Source organism: Bos indicus x Bos taurus, chromosome X, assembly GCF_003369695.1.
Source record: "Bos indicus x Bos taurus breed Angus x Brahman F1 hybrid chromosome X, Bos_hybrid_MaternalHap_v2.0, whole genome shotgun sequence".
Classification (NCBI taxonomy): domain Eukaryota; kingdom Metazoa; phylum Chordata; class Mammalia; order Artiodactyla; family Bovidae; genus Bos; species Bos indicus x Bos taurus.
In genome coordinates, this window is record NC_040105.1 from 51,428,826 (window position 1) to 51,446,457 (window position 17,632).

The 17,632-nt window shown below is 37.4% G+C and overlaps 1 protein-coding gene across 1 annotated transcript in view; it reads left to right on the forward strand.

Moving 5' to 3' along the window:
• Nucleotides 1-17,632, forward strand: part of FAM120C (family with sequence similarity 120C) — a 122,599-nt gene that overhangs the window by 67,986 nt on the left and 36,981 nt on the right. The window contains exons 5-10 of the mRNA XM_027534683.1: nucleotides 708-807; nucleotides 1,377-1,453; nucleotides 1,902-2,182; nucleotides 2,973-3,246; nucleotides 3,880-4,051; nucleotides 15,288-15,537. Of these exons, the coding sequence (XP_027390484.1) occupies nucleotides 708-807; nucleotides 1,377-1,453; nucleotides 1,902-2,182; nucleotides 2,973-3,246; nucleotides 3,880-4,051; nucleotides 15,288-15,537 (1,154 nt within the window). The remainder of the gene's footprint in view (nucleotides 1-707; nucleotides 808-1,376; nucleotides 1,454-1,901; nucleotides 2,183-2,972; nucleotides 3,247-3,879; nucleotides 4,052-15,287; nucleotides 15,538-17,632) is intronic.

The window sequence follows — 17,632 nt, forward strand, 5'->3', positions numbered from 1 at the left end:
TCCACTCTGGGGACATTTTCCTAAGGACATAATTTGAAATCCAGAAAAACTTTTATGTACATATATGTTCTTTGTTGTGTAACTTATAATAGCCAAATGTGAGAAATAAGTGAGACATTGGGTATTAGAGAAGTAGTTAAATAATTTATGATACACTTACAATGATAAGATATTCAGCCATTCAAAATTATCTTGTACTATAATAAAAGCAAGACATGAAATTTTACATAGAGTATGGTATCAACTATAGGAAAAAAATAAATGTTAGGTTGGTCAAAAAGTTTGTTCGAGTTTTTCCATAAGCTATTACAGAAATGTATTAAAATAGACTAGCTGTACTTCAACCCCCAAAAAAATGAATTTTAAAAATCAGTGGAAGGAAACACATCAAAATACCTTTGGGTGATGGTACCGTGTAGTTTTTTTCTATCTTTATGTATTTTTTCTAATGATCATGTAAGAATTTTAGAATAGCACAAAATGTAAGTAAACTTTTTAAACAATTTTTTTAAGTATTTGAGCTTTAATGTTCTATAATACTCTCTCCCTAACCTAATCTTTTCTGCAGTATAAAAAAAAAATTGCTCTCTTGGGTTTCTTGAAACATTTTATTTCTGTGACTATTTTGAATCTCAAATTATAAATTGCATGAAAAAGGCACACTCATGTTATTTCTCCTTCTGAACATCTGATATTCCTATATCCAGTCCAGGACAGAAGATAAAATAGAACGATTCAAGAAAGCAGTTGAGTACTATTCAGTTACAACCAAACTCTCTTCACTGCCAGTGGGGCCCTCCTTTCTAGGTAAGGCTTCCATTTGACCCTGGGCTGCTCTTTATGTAGAAGAAACTGAGTCTCTCAGAACTCCTGGGACAGAGTGTAATCACTTATTTGTATTGCACCCTCCTAGAAGTTATTCCTATTTGATAGACATTTGCCTTTTGATTTCCATGTAATAAGAGAGGTGACATGAAACGGGGCCCTCATTTCTTGAATTTATAGATGGGATCCAATGCCATTTCCTTAGCTTGGGCTTCTTCTGGTGCTAATCTCTGTTGTGGCCTGGTATATGTAAAATTGCCCCGTCTGTGGGGGTCAGGCCTGAATTTGAATTCTACCTCTGTTATGTACTCACTGTGTGATCTTTGCAAGTCACATTTACATGAAATGTGGTTCATGATACCTCCTTAATAGAGTTGTTATCAGAAGAAATAATTTTATGTAAGGTTCTTAGTGTAGCTTGTAGTAGCTATTCAATAAATTGTAACTCATATATTCATAATAATTTCTCAGATGATATGAGGTTACCAGAATGTAACAGAGTAGAATTATTAGGATTGACTAAAGGAGATAGCGCTTTCTCTTTGCTTCAGGTTTTCGAAATAATCGCCTTGGAAATCCTCCCATTCCACGAAATCAAATGGGCACTCTCTCTGCTGGGAAGCCGATGGTAAGTATCTTTTAAGAAGCTTGAGACCATTTGATAGCATTAGACTAGGATTGTTTCCTAATTTTTATAATCTTGAGTTAAGGAGTTCGGGTGATTCAGTATTATCAGAATGTCAAGGTTGTATATACCTATGTCACGTTCTCAACTTGAGGCTGGCAAACTCTAAAGAAAACATTCAAATCAGCAACCACTAGGTCATTGTGAATGTAGATTAGCTAATATTGAAAGAATGACTCTAGGAGACATAGATTGGTCTGTTGTCCTGCCTTTGAAGGATTCTGTCCATACATCACTGTTAGAATTATTTCTTGTTATTCTCAGTATGTTCTTTGTATCCCAACAATTCCAGCTACTGGCCTCATCCACTGTGTCACAACCTTTGGGGGAACCATCTTGGAGCCTGGTAAAATGTTAAATAAATAGCTTTTGTGTCTGTTTCATCCTTTAGTTTTCTCACCACGTGCCCCAGAAAATGAAATATCCACCACCATTCCCAGTGAGACCCAACTCCTCTCTTCTCTTCTCCCCCCATGCTTTGGGGGAATCCCATGCTTTTTCTGAGGATTCCATGCTGCAGGACAGCCCCTTTGCCAATTGGGCTATCTCTTATGATTCCTCTGCATCCCAGTTTCCCAATTACCTGACTTCCAAAGCCTCAACTCCTTTGGGACCAGACTCTTCCCACTCCTCTTCCTCTGATGGTGATGAGCCAGAAGGAGCCAGCTCTGAGTAAGTAGCTATACGGGCACCCCAGGGAATAGATTTCTGAAGTACTTTTAACCTAGGTAGGGAATGTGGGAAAGTGTATGTTCCTGGCTTTTTTTCTATGACTCTTTGCACTTAAGTGAAGTAGGAAAACTCTATGTTTTTGTCACTTCATGATCACTTGGACCCTGTACAGGTAATAATTTTCAGATACCCAGGCCACTGAGGTAGAAGACAGCATAGCAGATGGCTAGGGACGCCCTGGTAGGGGTGCGCTATGTATCATGTCTTTCATCTCTCAGTTTGTGAAGAACAGTAGATTGAACATTAAAAAAATTGAAAGTTTTATAGAGTTGAAATATTAGAACAGTTGAGTATGCAGTTATATTGCTTGGTAACTAAAAAAGTGTAGCTAAAAAGGTTCTGAGGATCAAAACAGTGGGATTTTGTATAATAACATTTTTCTTAGATTATTCTTCCAAGCAGATTATTCCTGGAAGACAGAGCCACTTTGAGGTTTTAATTGTAGTTATTTCCTTAGAACATAAGCAGACTTTAAACATGACTTTTATAAGGTATAAAGGACTCAGAATGGAGCCCATGACTTTTGATTGCTTTGGTTTATATCTGAAGAAAGAAGCTAGGAGGATAGTGATGGCCACTGAGAGGAATGATATCAGATCCAGTGCTAACCCAGTGTCCTGGCTTCTAGAGGGTTTGTAAGATTCCTTGTAATCAGAATAGACATCTTGAGTTGAAATATCTTTATTAACCTCCTTTCTGTTTTCCACACTTATCTTTTTAAACCTTTTAGTCGCATCACAGAAACACTTCAGCAGCAGCCTGGATGGGAGGATCCAAATAGTGACAGAGGGTCTTGGGTAGAGCCCATTGATGCTGGAGTTTCAAATGCCAGCCTGGGTGATGGTGAGCCCCACATCCCATCTCTGCTGTCTATGTCTACAAGGAACCATATGGACATCACCATTCCACCCTTACCTCCAGTAGCTCCAGAAGTCTTGCGGGTTGCTGAACACAGACATCGAAGGGGTCTTATGTACCCATATATCTACCATGTCCTCACTAAGGTAAGAGAACACATCGACACTTACCTCCCTGCTCTCTGCACTGTACTTCAACTTCCTAGGACTGTAGGTTACCAGAGAAAAGTCTGACCTTTGTATCTGAAAGGAGATTAAAAGAGACCAAGTATGCTAGGGCCCTTCATGTGTCGAGGGTCTCTAGTGAGGTGAGACCAGCAGAAGATGGGACTGTGCAGGAAATGAGGCCTAGAGGAGAAGGGTAATTGTGAGATTTTGGAGAAGACAATGTACCATGTTTGTAAAGTCTGGTCTAGGGATGAACACACTCTAAGAAGAGGCATTATACCCTTGGTCTTTACCTCTCCCTCTACTTCTCCTGAGCTATTTCCCTCCTCTAGCCTTACCATACAAATCCATTCCCCAGCAGAAGGTCTAAGATAAATTTTCCCCATTTAGTCAGCTGTAGTTAATCATAGCAGAGACTTTAAAAATGGAATAGCTTTAAGCTGTCTAATACTCAGCTGGGCTCTTACAACTTCTTTTTAGTCTGAAATTTTGTCTAAATAAAAGTAGAAAATTTAATAGCTAGGCTACAGTTCATTACTTGTTCTTCTCAGCTCAATTCCAAACCTTGAGGTAACTCATTCTCTCCTTTTTCCTGAACCATTTTCTTTTTAGGGTGAGATTAAGATTCCTGTATGTATTGAAGATGAGTGTAACATGGAGCTTCCTCCAGCTGCCATCCTGTTCCGGTCAGCTCGTCAATATGTATACGGGGTTCTTTTCAGTCTGGCAGAGACACAGCGGAAAATGGAACGCCTAGCCATACGGCGGCGGCTACCTGTAGAAGGTAAATGTGGTTCTAGCTTTGGTAGTTCTCTGAAAGCTTTGGCTCAGAACAAAAATGTCTATGCAAGCACATCATACTTTTGGCTGTGGAACAGTCTTTGAGAAAGTGCATAATTCACCAGAATACATATTGGTTCAGTTCAGTTCAGTCGCTCAGTCGTGTCGACTCTTTGCGACCCCATGAATCACAGCACACCAGGCCTCCCTGTCCATCACCAACTCCCGGAGTTCACCCAGACTCACGTCCATCAAGTCAGTGATGCCATCCAGCCATCTCATCCTCTGTCGTCCCCTTCTCCTCCTGCCCCCAATCCCTCCCAGCATCAGAGTCTTTTCCGATGAGTCAACTCTTCGCATGAGGTGGCCAAAGTGAAATACATTAACTTAAGCCCAAATTCTTTAATTGTTAAGCATTCAGAGTAACTATTACTTATAAGATCCGTGCTGAACTTTGGGAATGTGGAGATGTATCTGATGTAGTCTCTCCTCCTCAGTGTGGTTTTTGTTTTGAAATTCGATCTTGTAGGTAATTAGAGCCATTGAGATGTTTTAAGCTCCAGAGTAATATGGTCAAATTAATACATTCAAAAGAACCAACTAGATTTCTGCTTATGGGAAGATGGAGTAGATGTATTTTTACCTATTCCTCCTGCTAAATAAAACTAAAAGCTCAGGATATTCTATATTAAAAAGCACAAGATGCTCTAGAAGGTGAAGAGGTGACAGATTGGCTAAGGGCCTTGGGCTCCAAGGAATGAAGCAGTAGTAAGTTCCCTTGGTTTTCCCTGTGTTTTACATAGCCCATGCTGGGTACAGGACAACCTCACAGCCCAGAAGTGCCAACAGCTACAGACCAAGAAAACCAAGTATTTTGGTTTTCTCTAGCCAAAGTACCCAAAGGAACAACCTAGCAATACAGAAAGCGTTTAGATAATAACCATTCTACTCCAGCCAAACACTATAGAAAAACTATAACCTACTTTTGCCCCAACCAACAAAGGCCAAATGAAAAACCTGGAATTCTACCTTTGCCATACTATAAGAAGGTATGCCACCTACACCCACTGTGGAGGTGACAGACATAGCCAGGTGGGAAGCTAGGACTTCTTCTCCCACTTGCCAGTAAAGAGACAGCATCCTCCTTCACCCACCAGAATGTTAACAGAAAAGACCTGCTAAAACACAAAATTTAAATAAGATCCAGAGTCTCTTAAAATGATACCCAAATATCAAGGTTTGAATTGAAAATCCCCCTTTATACCAAAAACCAGAAAGATTTTAAACTGAGATCTCAAACTGAGTAAAGAAAATCAATAGATTTGTGTTATCAATAGAAAATGAAATCATTGTAACACAACTGATTAAATTACCTGCTAAGGATTTCAGAGCAGCCATGAGAGAGAAATGCTTTGACAAACAATTTTGAACATTGTTTTTCTTCTTTCTATTTATTTATTTTTAGCCACACTGCTTGGCTTGTGGGATCTTATTTCCCCAACCAGGGACTGAATCCAGACCCCTGGCAGTGAAAGCATCAAGTACTAACCACTGGACTGCTAGGGAATTCCCTGAACATTCTTCATGCAAATTAAAGACGGAAAGTCTTAGCAAAGAGATCTAATATACAAAGAAGAATAAATGGAAATTAAGAATTAAGAGATACAATAACTGAAATAAAGTACACAAAGGATGGGTTAAACTGCAGATTGGAGACAACAGAGAAAATAATTTTGAACCTAGAGAAAGAAAAACAGAAATTATCTAGTCTCAATAACAGAAAATAGACTGAAAAATGAACAGTGATCAGTGGAATTATAATAAAAGATCTAATATTTGTGTAAATCAGAGTCTCAGAAGGAGAAAAGAATTACTTAAAGAAATAATAGTTTAAATATTCTCAAATTTGGCAAAAACAAGCCTACAGAGTCAAGAAGCTGAAAGTGAAAGTTGCTTAGTCGTGTCCGACTCTTTGCGACCCCGTGGACTGTAGCCTACCAGGCTCCTCAATCCACGGAATTCTCCAGGTAAGAATACTGGAGTGGGTTGCCATTTCCTTCTCCAGGGGATCTTCCCGACCCAGAGATTGAACCTGGATCTCCCGCATTACAGGCAGACGCTTTACCATCTGAACCACCAGGGAAGCCCCAATGTATGTGTTTTACACATAGTAGTGTATATATGTAAATCCTAATCTCCCAATTCATCCCACCCTTCCCTTCCCCCCCATGTCCATAGGTCCATTCTCTATGTCTCTGTCTCTATTCCTGCCTTAGAAATAGGTTCATCTGTATCATTTTTCTAGATTCCATATATATGCATTGAGTTTTTAATGATGGCTATTCTGACTGGTGTGAGGTGATACATCATTGTAGTTTTGATTTGCATTTCTCTAATAATTAGCAGTGCTGAGCATTTTTTTTTCATGTGCCTTTTGGCCATCTTTATGTCTTCTTTAGAGAAATGTCTATTTAGATCTTCTGCCCACTTTTTGATTGGGTTGTTTGGTTTTTCAGTACTGAATTGTATGATCTGTTTGTGTAGTTTGGAAATGAAACCCTTGTCCATCCTAAGACAGAAAAATTATTGAAAGCAGCCAGAGAGAAATGATGCTTTACATATAGGGGAAAATAATACAAATAAAGGCTGATCTTTCATCAGAAGTCATGGAGTCCCTTCTGCCTTTATAAAAGTAAAGGCTCCACTGTTAAAGGATATACACAAAAAATCTCACACAGTCCAAGACTCAGGACAGAAACAATAATTTGTAAAGAGGCTGGATCAGGCCAAGTGCTAATTTAGAGAGCCTCCCAGAGAGACAAGAGGTAATTGAAACATCATCGTGCAGACATCAAGCCAGCAGTAGCCATTTTGAGGAGTTCATCCTGTCATGGGTATATTGGTGCTGATAAGTGCCATCTTGGAACCTTCCCTTTAGTTTATTAGTGCCTGGACCCAGCCCCACCCACCAGCCAATTAGCACCAGTCTTAGGACATTCCAAGCCAGACAGATAGCTGGGCAGATACACAGACCTACCCACCAGTACACTGGCTGCTGTACTGAGCTGCCAGCCACACCAGGACCCAGGCCCATCCAGCTACAGGCCAACATCAACTCCAACACACTGGGACCTATCTCCACCCACAAATGGGCCAGCACTAGCCCTAGGACCTGGCTTCACCTACTAGTGGATGGACAGCAGGCCCTGGACCCTCTGGGCTCCAGCCCCACCCATTAGCCTTTCAACACCAGCTCTAGGCCTAGAGAAAAAGGACATTACATAATGAACAAAGGATCCATCCAAGAATATACAAAATTATAAACATATATACAGCTAACATAGCAACTAAATACATAAAGCAGATATTAAGAGACCTAAAGGGAGAAGTTGACTGTAGCATATTAATATTAGGGAACTTGAACATCCCACTTATATCAGTTGACAAATTATCCAGACAGAATATAAATGATACACTGGCCTTAAATGACACATTAGTCCAAATGGACTTAGTAGATATATAGAAGTTACATCCAAAAGTAGCAGAATACACATTATTTTCAAGTGTACATGGAGCATTCTCCAGGATAGATCACATGCTGGGCCACAAGATAAGTCACAGTAACGTTAAGAAGATTGAAATCACATCAAGCATCTTTTCCAACCACAACAATATGAAGCTAGTTATTTACTACAAGGGGGAAAAAAAAGCCTGCAAAAAAAATCTCAAACATGGAGGTCAAAGGTTATGCTACTATAATAAATTGTAGCATAATAAATAATAATAGCATATATAAATAATCAATGGATCACTGAAGAATTCAAGAAGAAATCAAATAATACCTAGAAACAAATGCAAATAGAAACACAGTAATTGAGTATATACGGTGGGATGCACCAAAGCAGTTCTAAGAGGCATAGTAATGCAACCCAGCCTCAGGAAAAAGAAAAATCTGAAACAACATAACCTTACACCTAAAGAAACTAGAAAATAGGAGCAAAAACCCCAAACGTAGTAGAAGAAATGTTAAAAATCAGAACAGAAATAAATGCCATGGAGACTAAAAATAAGAAAGATCAATGAACTTAAGACCTTGTTCTTTGGTGTTTTTCCTTCTGGCTTACTTCACTCTGTATAATAGGCTCCAGTTTCATCCACCTCATTAGAACTGATTCAAATGAATTCTTTTTAATGGCTGAGTAATACTCCATTGTGTATATGTACCATAGCTTTCTTATCCATTGTTCTTTGAAGTGATAAAATTGGTAAATTTTTGGCTAGATTCATCAAGAAAAATAGAGGGCCCAAATCAATAAGATCAGAAATGAAAAAGGAGCAGCTACAACCAACACCACATAAATGAAAAAGATCATAAGAGATTACTATGGACAATTATGCATCAATAAAATGGACAACCTATATCAGGGGGAAGGTGGGAAGAGAGACTGGGAGTTTGGGATTGATATGTGCATACTGCTATACTTAAAATAGATAACCAACAAGAATCAGGGAACTCTGGTCAGTACTCTGTAAAATAACCTAAATGGGAAAAGAATTTGAAAAAGAATAGGTACATGTATAGGTATAGCTGAATGCTTGTATGCCTGAAACTAACACAACATTGTTAGTATGCCTGAAACTAACACAACATTGTTAACCAACTATATTCCAATATACAACAAAAATTTTTAAAATTAAAAAATGAATAAAATGGACAAATTAGAAGAAAGATAAATTCCTAGAGATGTATAATCTCCCAAGACTAAATCAGGAAGAAATAGAAAATATGAACAGGCCAATTTAATGAAATTGAATCAGTAATCGAAAACTCCCAACAAACAAGCATGTAAAGATTAAAATAAACCAGTAAAACACTGTAAAGCTATTATCCTCCAATTAAAAAAATTAAAATACCTGGGAATAAATCTAAACAAGGTGTTAAAGGACCTATATTCAGGAAATTATAAGACCTTGATGAAAGAGAGTGAAGATGGCACAAACAGAAAGGTATAATTGCTTGTTAATTTTGTTAATTATTGTTAATTAATATTGTCAAAAACCATACTATCAATGTCAAAAGTTAATATTGTCAAAAACCATACTAAGGTAATCTACAGATTCAATGCAATCCCTATCAAAAGAGCAACAATGTTTTCCACAGAACTAAAACAACTCTAAAATTTATATGGAAATACAGAAGACCCAAATAGCCATAAAGTCTTAAAAACAAAAAAACATTGATAACAGTATGGTGTTTTTCCTTAAAAAAACTAAAACTAGAACTACCATATGATCCAGTAATCCCACTCCTGTGCATATATCTGGAAAAGGTGAAAACTAATTTGAAAAGATATATGCAACCCAGTGGTTATAGCAACACTATATATAGTATCCAAGACATGAAAGCAGCCTAAATTTCTATCAACAGAGTAATGTATGAAGAAGATAATGGAATACACTCTCTCTCTCTCTCTCACACACACACACACTAGGATATTACTCAAGCCATTAAAAAAGAATGAAATAATGCCATTTGCAGCAGTACAGATGGAACTAAAGATTCTCATACTAAGTGAAGTAAGTCAGACAGAGAAAGACAAATATCGTATGATACTCCTTAGTGTGGAAAATCTGAAAAGTGGTTCAAAAGAACTTATTTACAAAACAGAAACAGACTTACACACTTCAAAAACAAACTTATGGTTACCAAAGGGGAAAGGCTGGGGAGAAGGGATAAATTAGGAGGTTGGGATTAACATAAACAGCGCTTGTGGTAAAGAACCTGCCTGCCAATGCAGGAGATAGAAGAGACATGGGTTTGATCCCTGGGTCAAGAAGATCCCCTGGAGGAGGAAATGGCAACCCACTCTGTATTCTTGCCTGGAAAATTCCATGGACAGAGGAGCCTGGTAGGTTACAGTCCTTGGGATCACAAAGAGTTGGACATGACTGAAGTGACTTAGCATGCATAGCATGCATGCATAAAGCAGATAATAAGGATCTACTGTGTAGCCCAGGGAACTCAACTTAATACTCTGTAATAACCTATATGAGAAAACAATCTGAAAAAGGACATATATATGTTATACATATTATATAGTTATAATTATATATCTTGTATATTCAAGTTCAGATTCTCTACTGCCTGGCTACCGGGGAAGCCTATATATAATGTGTATATATATATGTATAAAATGGAATCACTTTGCTGTACACCTGACACTAACACAGTGTTGTAAATTTTAAAGAAAAGAACAAAACAGGAGGCATCACAATCCCTAATTTCAAACTGTATTACACACAAAGCTTCAATAATCAAAACAGAATGGTACTGCCACATAAACAGATATATGGGTCAATGGAACTGAATGGAGAGCCCATAAATGAGCCCAAAAGAGGCAAAAATATGCAATGGTGAAAAGGACAGCCTCTTCAATAAATGGTGTTGGGAAAACTGGATAGCTACATGCAATGGATTAAACAGTTAAACATAACACCTGAAACCATAAAAACTTCTAAAAGAAACCTAAGCCCTATGTTCTTTGACATCAGTCTTGGGTTTTTTTTTTTTTTTTTTTTGATATGTCTCCTTATGTTAGGTAAACAAAAACAAAAATAAACAAATGGGACTCCATCAAACTGAAAACTGCATAGCATATGAAACTATCAACAAAACAGGAAGGCTATCCACTGAATTGGGAAAGATTTGTGAATGATCTATCCAACAATGGGTTAATATCCAAAATATACAAAGAATACTTACAACTCCACATCAAAAAGCCAACCCAATTAAATAATTGGCATAGGATCTGAATAGACATTTTTCTAAAGACATGGCCAACAGACATGTGAAAAAATGCTCAACTTCTCCAGTCATCAGGGAAATGCAAATCAAAACCACAGTGAGATACCACCTTACACCTTGCAGAATGGTTATTATCAAAAAGACAACAAATATTGGCAAAGGATGTGGAGGAAAGGGAACCCTTTTTTAAACTTTTATTTTATATTCAGGTATAGTTGATTTACAGTGTTGTGTTAGTTTCAGGCATACAGCAAAGTGAATCAGTTATCAGTTCAGTTCAATTCAGTCGCTCAGTCGTGTCCGACTCTTTGCGACCCCATGAATTGCAGCACGCCAGGCCTCCCTGTCCATTGCCAACTCCCGGGGTTCACTCAAACTCACGTCCATCGAGTCGGTGATGCCATCCAGCCATCTCATCCTTTGTCGTCCCCTTCTCCTCCTGCCCCCAATCCCTCCCAGCATCAGAGTCTTTTCCAATGAGTCAACTCTTCGCATGAGGTGGCCAAAGTACTGGAGTTTCAGCTTTAGCATCACTCCTTCCAAAGAACACCTGGGGCTGATCTCCTTTAGAATGGACTGGTTGGATCTCCTTGCAGTCCAAGGGACTCTCAAGAGTCTTCTCCAACACCACAGTTCAAAAGCATCAATTCTTCAGCGCTCAGCTTTCTTCACAGTCCAACTCTCACATCCATACATGACTACTGGAAAAACCATAGCCTTGACTAGACGGACCTTTGTTGGCAAAGTAATGTCTCTGCTTTTGAATATGCTATCTAGGTTGGTCATAACTTTCCTTCCAAGGAGTAAGCGTCTTTTAATTTCATCAGTTATACATATATCCACTCTTTTTCAGATGTTTTTCCCATAGAGGTTATTACAGAATATTGAATAGAGTTCCCACTGCTTTTCAGTAGGTCCTTGTTGCTTTATATCTTCTATGTATAGTAGTGTGTATGTTTTAATCCCAATCTCCTAGTTTATCCCTCCCTCCCAGCCCTTTCCTTTTTGCTTTGTTAACCATAAGTTTGTTTTTGAAGTCTGTGAGTCTGTTTCTGTTTTGTAAATAAGTTCATTTGTGTGTGTGTGTGTCTCTCTCTCTTTTTTTTTTTTTTTTGGCCTCACTACTCTGCTTGCAGGATCTTAGTTTCTCTGACCGGGGATTGGACCTGGGCCCTGGCAGTGAAAGTGCCCAGTCCTAACCACTGCACCATCAGGGAATCCCTTGTGTCATCTTTTTAGATTCCACAGTGTATTTAATTGGTGTCATTAGACCAATTTACTTTACTTTACCAAGTTACTTGTATTTAATGTAATTATTGGCATGTTAAAGCTTAAGTCTGGCATTTTATTTTTACTTGTTTGTTCTGTTTTTTATGTCTCTGTTTTCCTATCCTTCCAATCCTATAGATATGTGAACTTATTTTAGAATTTCATTTTTATTTATCTGTATGTTTTTGAATGTATCTCTTTGTATAACTACTTTAGTGTATTTAGTAGGTATTACATTGTATATACATAACTTATCATACTCTATACTGGTGTTGACATTTTACCAGTTCAGGTGAGGTGAACCTGACCTCTATTGCATCTTTTTATCTTTCTCCATTTATAATTGTCTTAATTATTTTCTCTACAGACATTGTTATAGTTTTTGCTTACTGTGAGATATAATTTAGAAAACTCAGAAGAAAGAAAATATATTGTATTTATCCATATATTTGTTCTTTTCATTGTTTTTTTTTTTCCTTCCTGATAATTCCAAAATTCCTTCTTTTATCATTTCCTTTTTGTGTAGAGAAATACCTGTAGTCATTCTTTTAGGATAGGTTTGCTTTTTTAAAAGTATCCTAGTTTTCCTTCATCTGAAAATGTCTTCATTTTCCCTGTATTCTTGAAGGATATTTTTGTTTTATATAGAATGAGTTTAGAGGCATTCCTCCCTCTTCAGTTGTTTTGGAATCATTTGAGAAGGATAGGTGGTAGCTCTCCTTTAAATTTTTGGTGAATTCACTATCAGATTATCTGGTGCTGGACTTTTGTTTGTTGGGAATTTTTTTCAAAATTAATTGTATATAGATTTAACAGAGTTTATATCTAATTCTATCAGGATTCTATATATATGAAGATAAGATTATTTTAATATTTATATGGAAAAAGAAAGGACCTAGCATAGCTAATACATTTTTGAGAAGGAATAATAATTTGAGAGCAATCACTCTACCTGATTATAAGACTTAATATGTCGCTACAGTGATTAAGACTGTGATCAACAGTGGTATAGACCAATGGGACAGAATAGAGAACCCAAAAATTGCCTCACACAAGTACAGCCAACTGATTTTTGACAGAGCTGCAGAAGCACTTCGTTGGAAGAAGGATTGTCTTTTTAACAAATAGTACTGGATCAATTGGAAATCCACAGGTGAACAAGTGCCACATATCTAAACTAGTATCTGAAATACTCTGAAAGAAAGTATCTGCAAGAACTCTCAAAACTGAACAATATAAAAATAATCCAATTAGAAAATCAGGAAAGACATTCACAGACATTTCACTGAACAAGATATATGTGTGAAATATAAAGACATGAAAATATGTTCGCCATCATTAGCCATTAGAGAAATGCAAATCAAAACCACAGTGAAGTATTACTATATACCTATCTATCAGAATGGCTAAAATGAATAATGGTGTTAATAGAGCATGCTAGATTGAGTGTGGGAAAACTGGATTACTCATGATTTGCTGATGGGAATGTAACATGATGCCACCACTCTGGAAAACAATTTGGCAGTTCCTTAAAACTAAAAGTAGACTGAAAATAAGCATGTAGCACTACATTTTTGGAGCATTTATGCTAGAGAATGAAGACGTATTTTCATGCAGGAACTTATACACAAATATTCATAACACCTTTATTCATAATAGCCCCAAACTGGACATAACCTAGATGTCCTTCAAAAGGTAAACCGTGTACATCTATACCATGGCATATTACTCAGCAAAGTAGGAATGAGCTATTGATATATGCATCAACATGAATAGATCTCAAGAGCATTATTCTGAGTGAAAATGCCAGTCTCAAAAGGTTGCATTCTGATTCAATTTATATAACATTCTCAAACTGACAAAATTATAGAGATAGAGAGCAGATTAGTGGTTGGCAGAGATCAAGGATGGTGCCAGAGATCATTGCATGTGACCATAAAAGGGGTAGCACAGGAGAAATCTTTGTGGTGATAGAATAGTTTTATATCTTGATTGCAGTGATAATTGCATGAATCTACACATGATGTAGAACTATACACACAGTTGTACCAATGTCTATTTCCTATCTTTGCTATTGTATTAAAATCATTTTGTTTTATTCATTTATTTTTTTGGCCACACAGTGAGGCATGCAGGATCTTAGTTCCCCAACCAGGGATTGAACCTGTGTCCACTACAGTGGAAGTGCAGAATATTAACTGCTGGACAGCCAGAGATGTCCCTATAATCAGTTGAAGTGCTTGTGTTCAAGTAATCATTATTTTACTTAATAATGGCCCCAAAGTGCAAGAGTAGTGATACTAGCAGTTCAAATATGTCAAAGAGAAACAAGAAAGTGCTTTCTTTAAGTGAAAAGGTAAAAGTTCTCAATAATTGATAATTAGTTAATTATTAAGTTCTCAATAATTAATAAGGGAAGGAAAAATGATATGCTGACATTGCTAACATCTGTACTAAGAACAAACAGATGTATGGTAAGAACAAGTCTTCTATCTGTGAAATTGTGAAGAAGAAAAAAGAAATTTATGCTAGTTTTGCTGTCACATCTTGAACTGCAAAAGTTATGGACACAGTACATGATAAGGGCTTAGTTAAGATGGAAAAGGCATTAAATTTGTACAGTAAGATATTTTGAGAGAGAGAGAGAACCACTTTCAGATAATTTTTATTACAGTATAATTGTTCTATTTTATTATTGTTGTTAATCTCTTGCATACCTTTATCATAGGTTTATAGGTATAGGAAAAACCATAGTATATACAGGATTCAGTACTATGCATGGTTTTGGGTGTCCACTGGGGGTCTTGGAATGTATTCCCTGTGAACAATGGAGGGACTACTATATGACTATAGAACTATGTGACAGTTGAGCTTTGATTGTTTTTCATTTATAAAATGGGTACTATATTTTGTGATAATATAATCATAATGCTTCTCTCTCAGGTTTGTCTAGAGAAATAAGATTTACATTTATATATAAAATACTTAATACATGCCAAGCATCTGATAAATGTTTGCTACTCTCGCCGTTACTGCTGCTAACAATAAAAATTATAGTGACAGAAAATATGAAGATGTTGAAGTGTGATGGATTCTGTCAGTTGTGACCAGCGGCGAAATGCTCAGAGTCTTTATAGCCTGTTTTTCCTCAATTTCTGTCTTTTAGTTCCTTCAGTGATTCTTAAAGAGTGGTCTGCCTATAAAGGGAAGTCACCTCAAACCCCAGAGCTGGTGTCTGCACTGACATTTCGGGAATGGACTTGCCCAAACCTCAAGAAGCTCTGGCTAGGCAAAGCAGTTGAGGACAAAAACAGAAGGATGCGTGCTTTCCTGGCCTGTATGAAGTCAGACACACCCAGTATGCTCAATCCAGCTAACGTCCCCACCCATCTGCTGCTCATGTGCTGTGTCCTCCGGTAAGCTATGTGACCCGGAAGCGGTCAGTTCATTTCTCTTTTACTTTTTTGACATTTCCCTTAAGCAAGTGGTTTTTATGATATTTTGAAGTGGGAAGGTTTTATGCTGACTTTAGACTTCAGAAACACTGGAATTGATTGCCATGACATATATATGGGCTTCCCCAGTAGCTCAGACAGAGAAGGCAATGGCAACCCACTCCAGTACTCTTGCCTGGAAAATCCCATGGACGGAGGAGCCTGGTAGGCTGCAGTCCACAGGGTCGCTAAGAGTCGGACTCGACTGAGCGACTTCACTTTCACTTTTCACTTTCATGCATTGGAGAAAGAAATGGCAACCCACTCCAGTGTTCTTGCCTGGAGAATCCCAGGGACGGGGGAGCCTGGTGGGCTGCCGTCTATGGGGTCGCACAGAGTCGGACACGACTGAAGCAATTTAGCAATAGCAGTAGCTCAGATGGTAAAAGAATCTGCCTGCAATGCAGGAGACCTGGGCTCTATCCCTGGGTTGGCAAGATCCATATCCATGTACAATCTCTAGTGATGTTTATTTGCATAGATTTTTTTTTTCTTTTTAAACACAAGAGATGTTGTACATCTCATTTCTATTTCTTAGTTTTTTCACTCAGTGTTCTTTTTTAGATCTATCCATATTCATATATGGTTCATTCCTGATGACTGCTGAATTATATTCCAACAAGTACTAATATCACAGTACTTTATTTGTTCTTTGATAGACAAGTTTCCAGTTCTTAGGTATTCCAAAGTGCTGCAGGGAATATCTTCACAGATGTCTCTGTCTCTTTGTGTTCCTGTGTCAGCTTATCAGAAGTATGCATTTTAGAGTAGAAGTCCTGGATCCTGTAAAATGTGCATATAAATTTTTCACCAAATATTGCCAGATTTCTCTAGAAATTTGTTCTAAATTATGAATAGTGCATAAGAGTTTCTATTTCTTCATATTATTGCCAGTTCTTATATAACTTCTTAATTTTTGCCAATCCATTGGGTTTCAAGTAGTATCTTCAGAGGAACAGTTCTATTAAGAAGCAGAAGATTCATTCATAGCAATAATAAAACATTTGAGTTAATCATGTACCATCCTGATATATAAAGATGCATAAGAAATAGTTTTTGTTCACCTGACAGAATAATTCTAAGGTATGTTGGAAAAGCAAATGAATAAGAATAGATTATAATTTTTTATTTTTTAATATAAATTTATTTATTTAAATTGGAGGCTAATTACTTTACAATATTGTATTGGTTTTGCCATACATCAACATGAATCCGCCACGGGTGTACACGTGTTCCCCATCCTGAACCCCCCTCACACCTCCTTCCCCATCCCATCCCTCTGGGTCATCCCAGTGCACCAGCCCTGAGCATCCTGTATCATGCATCAAACCTGGACTGACAATTCATTTCACATATGATACTTTACATGTTTCAGTGCCATTCTCCCAAATCATCCCACCCTCACCCTCTCCCACAGAGTCCAAAAGATTGTTGTATACATCTGTGTCTCTTTTGCTGTCTCGCATATAGGGTTATCATTACCATCTTTCTAAATTCCATATATATGCATTAGTATACTGTATTGGTGTTTTTCTTTCTGGCTTACGTCACTCTGTATAATGGGCTCCAGCTTCATCTACCTCATTAGAACTGATTCAAATGTATTTTTTTAATGCCTGAGTAATACTCCATTGTGTATATGTACCACAGCTTTTTTATCCATTCATCTGCCGATGGACATCTAGGTTCCTTCCATGTCCTGGCTATTAAAAACAGTGCTGCAATTTTTTAAAAGAGCAGTAAAAGGAGTCTTGGCTCAAACAACATCAACAAAAAAGCCAGGGTATATTATAAACATATACTAAAATGATGTGATACTGACACAAAAATTGACAGGTCATTGTTTTAGTGCAGCTAATACTGAGTTAGACTCTAGACACATGATAACTTAAAATATGCTAAAGAAACCTTCTCAAATCAATGAGGAATAGATGAATTGTTAATAATTGTTGAGAAAATTGGGTTGGTATTTGGGGAAAAAAACATCATGTTAGAGCCTTACCACACATAAATTCTA